The sequence below is a fragment of the Rhincodon typus genome, chromosome 9 (assembly GCF_021869965.1).
Source record: "Rhincodon typus isolate 14 chromosome 9, sRhiTyp1.1, whole genome shotgun sequence".
NCBI lineage: Eukaryota > Metazoa > Chordata > Chondrichthyes > Orectolobiformes > Rhincodontidae > Rhincodon > Rhincodon typus.
In genome coordinates, this window is record NC_063340.1 from 8,135,034 (window position 1) to 8,144,803 (window position 9,770).

Sequence of the window (9,770 nt, forward strand, 5' to 3'; positions counted from 1 at the left end):
GAATGGACTGTTGTGCATTAAAAGGCAAGCTGGAAACTCTTCTTACATCTTTCTTTTCTTCTTCCTCATCTTCCAGAGTTAGTGCTGCCAGCTGTTGAGCTCTTTGCTCCATCAGATTCACATATTTAATAGGATTAGACAATGCTTCAATCACATCTGCAAGGACAAAAGAAATAAGGTCTGATGAAAATTTGCAAGAATCACATTAATCTACAGATCAAATTTTCAGTGGGGGTGACATGCAAGTTTCAATTAAACAATGCAGTGAACAAAGACTTTCTAAATCAGGCTACAATATATCCATTAAATATTTGTATATTGATTGTAATCAATAAAGAGATGTGATCAGATCAGCCAGCAATCTGTTGTTTACCACCATCTCAGTTTTGCTCGCGACCTGAAACCAAACAGTATGAAGCAGCACATTTTTGTTTTACCTGCAAATGTATCAGGGACATAGTCTTTAACTTCTATGTATACAAAGAGGGTTGGTAGCATCAATGGCTGGTTCCGTTCATTCCTTAGACAGATATAGTGATAACCTAAAATACAACGGACAACAAAAATTACAGAGACAATCTTCAGCGTGTTTCCAGTTACTGTAACAGTCCAGTTAAGATATTCAGTTGAATCAGCGGTGAGGTTCATGAACACTTGCTAGACGCGAAATATATTCATATCACAGAACCTATCTCTGCAAACGAAACCATTATGCTCAAGCCTTGTGCTTTTTTTGTATTAATTAGCTGGGATCTTGGGAAGGCTGCAGTTCCCCACTGGTTTCTCCATGGCAATGTCTCAATCATAGAATCCGGTGTGGAGGCAGGCCGTTCGGCCCTTTGAGTCCAAACTGACCCTCCGAAGAGCATCCCATCCAGATCCAACCCCACCCTATCTCTGTAACCCCACATTTCCCATGGCTAATCCACTTAGCTTGCACATTTCTGGATACTACAGGACAATTTAGCCTGGCTAATCTGCCTAACCTGCACATCTTTGGACTGTGGCAGGAAACCAGAGCACTTGGAGGAAACCCACGCAAACATGGGGAGAATGTGTAAACTCCACACAGACAATCACCCGAGTGTGGAATTGAACCCGTGTCCCTGACGGTCTGAGGGAGCAGTGCTAACCACTGAGCCACGGTGCCAATCAATCGGTGTTTACAGGAAAGATAGTGTTTCATTGGATGCAGTTCAGAGAAGGTTCACTAGATGAACCTGGTATGGGAGGAATTGTCTTAAGAGTAAAGGCTAAACAGGTTGGGACTCTACTCACTGGAGTTCAGAAGGATGAGAGGTGGTCTCATTGAAATATACAGGATCCTTAAGGGGTTTGACAGGGTAAATGCTGAGAGGATGATTCCCCTTCTGCGAGAGTCCAGGGCCAGAGGGAATAGTCTCAGAATAAAGGGGCACCTATTGAAGATTGAGACGTGCAGGAACTTCTTCTCTCAGGGGGTTGAGTCTTTGGAACTCCTCGCCCTTGCAAGCCATGGGAGCAGAGTCCTTGTGTATATTTAAGTCTGAGATAGATAGATTCTTGATCACTCCTGACTCCCCAAAGCCTGTCCACCATCTACAAGGCACAATTCAGGAGTGTGATGGAATACCCCCCCACTTGCCTGGATGAGTGCAGCTCCAACAACACTTAAGAAGCTTGACACCATCCAGGACAAAGCAGCCCCCTTGATTGGCATCACATCCACAAGCATCCACTCCCTCCACCACCGACGCTCAGTAGCAGCAGTGTGTACTATCTACAAGATGCGCTGCAGAAATTCACCAAAGATCCTCAGACAGCACCTTCCAAACCCAAAACCACTTCCATCTAGAAGGACAAGGGCATCAGACATATGGGAAACCACCACCTCCAAGCTCTCCTCCAAGCCACTCACCATCCTGACTTGGAAATGTATCGCCATTCCTTCACTGTCGATGGGTCAAAATCCTGGAATTCGCTCCTTAATGGCATTGTGGGTCAACCCACAGCAGGAGGACTGCAGCGGTTCAAGAAGGCAGCTCACCACCACCTTCTCAAGGGGCAACTAGAGATGGGCAAGAAACATTGGCCCAGCCAGCAACACCCACATCCCAGAAATGAGAAGAAAAAAAAACTCGGGGAATAAAGGGCAGGAAAGTGAATGTGAGGAATATCAAATCAGCCGTGGTCCTATTGAACGGTGGAGCAGGCTTGAGGGCCTACTCTTGTTCCTATTTCTTATGGTCTTTTGGACTTTTTCTACTACAGTACAAATGGTTGTGATCGTTCGAGATTTGGCATTCTTGCATGTGTCCAGATGGGGGCACAATGAAAATCTCTACCAACATGTTTTATTTTTGTCTTTTCGGCGACGTTACAGACAAAAGATAGCAAACGGGAATAAAATGAAACCGCAGACAAATTTGCGACTCGTATACGCAACAAAGCTGTGCTCACCTGGTCGAACAGCTTGTACAGGCAGTATACGATGGCCTATAAATTTCCCTCCTTCCTCATAGACAGATATCCGTAATGATGACAGAGATGGTAGCACAACCTGAAAATTAGACAGGTTTCAATTAAAAAAAAAGACACATTTCAAATAATTTGGAAGAATTCAATTGTTTAAAAAAAATTCAAAAGATTAGGGCAAATAATTTTAAAAATTCCAAAATATCTGCTTTTCTCTCTCTATCAGTAATATGCAGAGCTGGTTGCGTACTGGTAATGTCACTGGACTGGTCATATAGAACTCCAGGCTCATGTTTGGAGGACATGGGTTTGAATCCTATTATCTCTGCAACAATGTGGTTGACTCGTAAATGACCTCGAGGCAATCAGGGATGGGCTGGCCTCGCCAGCAATGCCCACATCCCCTGATTTCCCAACTTATTTAAAATTACTGACAAAACAGATCTTTATACATTTTGCAATCCATTGATGCTATTACATGCCTCTGGAGCACATGCGTTAAATAACTTCAGAGAGGCCAGTATCCCATCACCAAGTCACCCTTTTACTTAAACATGGAGAGACCTTGACTCTGATCCAGCTCCGTCAGAGCCAGCTCTCAAGATTGAACAGAACCTCTGTCACTCCTGTTTATATGTATCTATCTGTCAGCCAGGGCACTCTGATGGGACCAGATTAACAGCCCCAATCAGGGAACTCATATTCTATGAGGTCCACCTGGTTGACCTCATTCCAATCACTACAGTTGGACTTGAACCTGGGTCTCCTAGCTCAGAGGTAGGAACATTATCCACTGCACCAAAACATCCCCAAAACCGACCATTAAAGGATGATTGTCACTTAACAAAACATATCTCATATTTGATCATATTGTCCACTCCTCTGGCTTCCTGACTTCACAAACAATCAAGCTTTACATGAGGATCAAGCCTGTTGGCACATGGGCTTGAGGGTGACGCTGGGGGTTCCCTGTCTAAGTGGGGGAACATACAAACAAAGGGCCATGACTTTTTCTTTTGTAGAGTCAAGACAAGAACTCTGGAGAATACTTTGCTGAAGAATTCTCAGCACTATCCTGCTCAGTTTGGAGCTCTTGGCTGGAGATTGAATTACTGTTGTTAGGCATTGCTAATTCTTCTTGAAGCCAATACCTCACTTCTTCCCAATTGTCATTCTCATTAATTCCTCTTTATTATGGATCCCAGAGCGCAGGATCCAAGGGCCTAACCTTTCCCTGTTTTTGGAGATCACTCCATGTGGAAAGTGGGGTGTGTGCATATTATGGCTTACGGTAGCTTTATTTTTAAGGAATGATAGCTGATATTCATGATTTGGTTATAAATTGTGACTGTGCGTAATCACCTCTGATTTTTAAAAAGGACACGTGCAAATATGTATGTGAAATATAAAGCCAGTCTTTAAACTGTTTCAAAAAATCACTTTATGTTGTGAAACTTGAAAGGGTTCAGGAAAGATTTACAAGGAAGCTGTCAGGGTTGGAGGGTTTGAGCTCGGGGGAAGGCTGCATAGGCTGGGTGTATTTTCCCTGGGGCTTATAAAGCTGAGGATTGATTTTATAGAAGTTTATAAAATCACGAGGGGCACGGATAGGTCTTTTTCCCAGGGTAGGGGAGCTGAAAACTAAAGGACACAGGTTTAAGGTGAAAGGCGAGAGATTTAAAAGGCAACTACTGACCAACTTTTTCACACAGACGGTGGTGCGTATATGGTATGAGCTGCCAGAGGAAGTGGTGGAGGCTGGTACAATTACAACATTTAAAAGGCATCTGGATGGATGCATGAATAGGAAGGGTTGAGAGGGATATGGGCCAAATGCTGGCAAATGGGACTAGATTAATTTAGGATATCTGGTTGGCATGGACGAGTTGGACCGAAGGGTCTGTTTCCATGCTGTACATCTCTGTGACTCTATGACTCCATGTCTTTAAATTCTCCACCTACACGATTCTAAATTCTTTTCATTTTTTAAAGGATTTTGCTAGGTTTTTATCATTGTTCATTCCTATTCAGTTCAGAAATGTCACTGCTACTATGCACATGTCTGGGTGTCAGCAAAAGCTGCCTCATCTTTAAACAATTGATGGCAAATCGTGCCAATCAGAATAAAAGCCAGTCCTTGCTGCTTATACCCACTTCTCTCCTGATGGGAAATAACCCATCAGTCAGAAAGATAACTGAAATATTGTAGAGGCAACATGATCAATGAATTTTTGTACTCGGTCTCAAAGCATTTTTCGTTTTCCCAAGGTTCCTCCTTGGATTTCACAAGGGTTACTTTATGACTTTCAGTGGCTCCTTTTTGGGTTTCAGGATCTCCTCTTTGATAGGGTCATAAAGTCATAGAGTTATACAGCACGGAAACAGGTCCTTACCCAACCAGTCCATAATATGAAACTAAACGAGTCCAACCTGCCAGCATTTGGCCCATATCCCTCCAAACCTTTCTTATTCATAAACCTATCCCAATATCTTTCAAACGTTGTAACTGTACCTGCATCCAGCACTTCCTGTAGAAGTTCATTCCACACACGAACCACTCTTTGTGTAAAAAAGTTGCCCCTCATGTTTTTTTAAAATATTTCTCCTCCCACCTTAAAAATAAGCCCCAGTCTTGAAATCTTCAATCTTAGGGAAAAGATACCGGTCATTCACATTATCTACTCCTCATGATTTTATCGACCTCTATTAGTCACCCCTGAACCCCTTATTTCATTCTTATCAAGTCCTCCATCAGGTGATGCAGTCACTTTGCAATAATACCTTCTACATTTGCCTTGACACATCTAGGATTTGAATTCATACAGAAGTAGAATTATAAGAGTTCATCAATATCCCCAATAATCACTGCTCCATTTAACTTAAAGCCACATCACACAAGAAAAGCATTAATTTCCTACCAATCACTGTAAACAAATTAGCACGAGATAATAGGCAAAAGTAAGCAACGAGTGCTTTTTTATTTAACAAATAAATGATACACTAAGAGCCTTCACCATAAATATGCTTTCTGCTGTCTGGTGACATTGCAGCTCAATTTTTAGGTGTTTGTTTCTAACACAGCCATTGAACTTCAATTATTTGTGGTATGTGAGATGCTCTGAGATATGAAATCATAAATCTTTAAGAAATAAAATTATTCAGTATTAAATTATCCTGTTGACATAATGTTTATGACAGTAACATCCAGTACACCATGCCCCCATATCAAAGTACCCGAACAACTGCAGTCTTAAGCTAGAGGTTCCACATTCATTTGCAAGGAATTTATTACCGCAGTTCCCAGGTACGTAAGTATTCCTTTAATAAAAAGTTTAAAATGATTTCTTCCTGCTTTTTCAGCACCTCTGCCTCCTTTGCAGCTCTTTTCTCCATCCTGCTGTACTTTATGGTCTTGCATCATCCCTGTCCTCAGCCTCACTCCTTGGCTTTGTGCCTGCATCCCCTGCTCTTACTAACTGGTGCCATTGATCCAATCCACAAGGTGGATTCTCCCTTGTATTTACTGCTAATTGGCTCAGAAGTGTAGCAAACACCACCACTCGTCCTCGCTGTGGTGAGATTTGAACTCCTGTCTTGCAAGGCACTAACCCTGAGCTTCTCGATTTCTAGTCCAGTGACATTACCAGGTTCCACCTTCCCCCTAAGAAAGGGCTGAACTAAATAAACACAAATATCTCACAGGCTTGAAGGGCTGCAGAAAGTTATAGAGATCAGGAGGAGGGAAGGAAGTGGAAAGATTCAAAATCAAAGGTGAAATTTTAAAGTCGAGACTTTGATAGATGGAGGACCTATAGATCAATGAGCACAGGGCGGTAGGCGAAAGGATACTGATGCAAGTTCAGGTGCGGACAACAGAGTTTTGGATGTGATCAAGCTTATGGAAGGTGGAAGCTGAGAAGCCAATCAGCAGTGACTTTGAAAGAGTTGCTGACCATTGCGCAGGAATTTATAGAGGTTGAGTCAGCAGAATGGGTGCAGAACCCTTTTCATCAGTCTGAAATAAATGCTTGCACACCTCCTGCACGAATGAATTATGAATCAAATGAAGCTAAGACCACAGAGCTAATTTCAGAAGTGCTCAGCGCCGTCGAGTCTGGGAAGGGTGAAAAGTGAGATCAAAGGGCAGACTACATTAAGTCAGCAGATCAGACAGCATCTGCAATGAGAGCTCCGAACAGAAATCATCAACACGAAACCTGCAGTCTGTCTTCCTCTTGGCGTTTGAGTTATAAGGAGAGGCTGGATAAGCTGGGACTTTTTCACTGGAGCATAGGAGGTTGAGGCATGTCGTTATAGAGGTTTATAAAATCATATGGGGCATAGATAAGAGGGGAAATATTTAAAAAGGGACCTGAGTGGCGATTTTTCCACAAAGGGTGGTTCGTATGTGGAATGAACTGCTAGAGGAAGTGGTGCATGCAGGTACAGTTACAACATTTAAGAGATATATGGACAGGTAGGTGAATACGAAAGGTTTGGAGGGATTTGGCCCAAACGCAGGCAAGTGGGACGCAGCAGGCCAGGCAGCATCAGAGGAGCAGGAAAGCTGATGTTTCAGGTCAGGACCATTCTTCAGACCTGAAACGTTAGCTTTCCTGCTCCTCTGATGCTGCTTGACCTGCTGTGTTCATCCAGCTCCACACCCTGTTATCTCAGACTCCAGCATCGGCAGTTCCTACTATCTCACAGGCAAGTGGGATTAGTTTAGTTTTGGGAAACTTGGTCGGCATGGACGAGTTGGACCGAATGGTCTTATTCCATCTTGTATGACTCCATGACTCACCCTGCCTCTTGTGTCAAGATTACAAAGAAGAAAATTAGTGACTTAATTGGTCTCATATGAAATATTGTGACGCTGCAAAGTCTTGGAAGAGAAAGGACAAACCTTTTTAAACACAATTGCGTCATCTTCCCAGATTGGATTTACCGCGTTGTTTTGTGACGTTTTTGTTTTGAAAGCCTTTCGTCTAGTATCCACTGGAAGACCAAACATGTCTATCTCCACGTAAGTCCCAACTTTCTTGTCGGATAGAAATTGACCCGAGAGCACCTGAAAGGAAGCACAAAATCTGCATCTTAATAATGATCTGATGTTCGATAGCACAAGGCAAAGAAAGAAATATTGAATGATCATTGAAAATGAGCCCATTTTGTCTACCAGAATGAAATTTGTAGCATGATGGGTTAATACCTTACTCAAATAACTAGACTGCACCATCTTCGATTCTGAGGGAAGAAGTTTCTAGTGAATTCTTGCTCTACCACATCTCTGCATCTCATATAAATACTTACTTATGTCAGTTTGCACTAATACGGTGTCCAGCCCTCGTTTGCCTCAAACATTCAGAAACTTATCAAAATATTAATCAACATGAACAAAAAAGACTTGCATTCATTTAGCGCCTGTTGTGGGACATCCCAAAACACCTTGTGGTCAGTGAAGTACTTTTGTTATCAATGCCATAATGAGGGAAAAGGAGCAGTCAATCAGGGTGTGCAGCATGAATGACAACATGATAAATGAACTTGTACTGATTGCAACGGGGTCAGCCAGGTGGATCTCAAAGAAGATGGGTTCCCTGATTGGGGCGTGTTAACCTGGTCCAGTCAGGGAGCCCCGGCTGACAGATATAACAGGAGAGTCAGGGGTTCTGCTCCACTCTGAGAGCTTCGGCAACGTGCCTCCCTTTTCAGTGATGGCCTATTTTAATGTTGTTTCAGGGATTAATTCTGAATACATCACCGACATGAACATACTTACTCCTTTTTTTTGAATGGCATCATGGGACGTTTTATGTCAAGATGGGACCTCCATTTAACATCTTACCCAAAGGTTGCTCTTCTGACCTTGCAGCACTCAGTCAATACTGCACTTGTCGTGTTAGCCTGGATTGAGGCCCTAAACATCTGAAGAATGATTACATTCTCACTCTGAGGTGCAAGTGCTACCACTGAGCCACAACAACGGGTACATTAACTTCAGATAAAGAAGGAAACAATTTTATCACTTAACTGGGACAGTCCTTTCTGGGAATGATATAAACTTAATTTTACTAGGTAATCAAGTTGCATTAAACTCTTGAATCTGATGTGCCTTGGGCCAGGACAAATACCTACCATGCTGGGCTTTGCAAATGCATCATCTCTCATACATCTCACCTTCGGAGATATAAAACTTATCTACGTGCAACATCCCATGTGGAATATGGCAGGAAATGCTGCAGTCCCTGTTCTTACCTGGCTAGAAAAGTCATGAGGAGCCCACCCTCGGTAGGAATGGTAGGTCAGTTAATGGTCAGGTAGGTGTCTATAGGCGGGAGGCCAGAGTTCTAGACATCTGAAGCAGGGCCCCCCCCCACCCCGTCCCTGAGATCTGCGAACAGTTGAATGTCCAGCAATTCAATATCCTGATAGAATCATGCGGGAGCAGCGATCACTGCCAGGACTATGGGCCACCCCTAGAGCAGATCACTGCTGGAGCCAGACATCAATTTGAGCGGGGTGGGCTATGGACTAATGGTCGATCACCTATCAGGAAGTGATTAACCTCATGGGTTGGTTTATTTAAAACAGTTACACACATGATAAGTAATGGAGCAGATATTACAACTGATTTCTGTGTGTGTAGCTCAAGGACCCACAGCAGACAAACTGTCAGGCGGAGTCGCAACACTGTATACACACAGCACACAGAGTCTTTAAAGGTGATGTGTGCCAGGTTTGAGAATCCAGTGAGGAGGACAAAAGGTGAGTGCACAATCTTGGTGGAGGCTGTGTCTTTGATGGGCATAGGGGACTCACAAAGGGGGTTCCTTTGCCTTAGCTAATATTAGCCCTTGTAGCTAAAGTTGCTGATTTTCTTGTAAGATGGGCCCTGCCCCTTGCTGTGGGTAAAACAAAAGCGATAAAACACTTCTGTGACCAAAAGCCAGCCTCTTAAGGTTTCAACGGTCCCCAGGATGGGCCGTTGACTGGTGCCTCCACTACCTTTGTAAAATGTTCTACAGTTTGGTGCCAAATAGAAAGGTGGTAGAAAGGTCACCTGCTGGATTTTATGAACCTGCCTGACCATGGGTGGGGATGTGTAATTCTAGCTCAATGGATAAGAAAGTTACAGGCAGAAACATCTCAAGAGTTGTTACCCCTTCAAAACCACAAACAGCAACCACACTTTCACATATAAATATCAGGCCTGTTTCTTTCTGCCTTGCCTCTGGGGTTGAAGTCACACACATACACATACACACACACACACCCCCCCAACACACACACACACACATACGCGCATACACACA

At 43.2% G+C, this 9,770-nt stretch overlaps 1 protein-coding gene across 1 annotated transcript in view; it reads right to left on the reverse strand.

Annotated features, from left to right (window-relative positions):
- Positions 1–9,770, reverse strand: part of LOC109930283 (1-phosphatidylinositol 4,5-bisphosphate phosphodiesterase beta-1-like) — a 601,524-nt gene that overhangs the window by 96,623 nt on the left and 495,131 nt on the right. Inside the window, exons 18-21 of the mRNA XM_048600897.1 lie at positions 7,361–7,525; positions 2,440–2,539; positions 438–542; positions 47–156 (exon numbers count right to left, since the gene is read on the reverse strand). Of these exons, the coding sequence (XP_048456854.1) occupies positions 47–156; positions 438–542; positions 2,440–2,539; positions 7,361–7,525 (480 nt within the window). The remainder of the gene's footprint in view (positions 1–46; positions 157–437; positions 543–2,439; positions 2,540–7,360; positions 7,526–9,770) is intronic.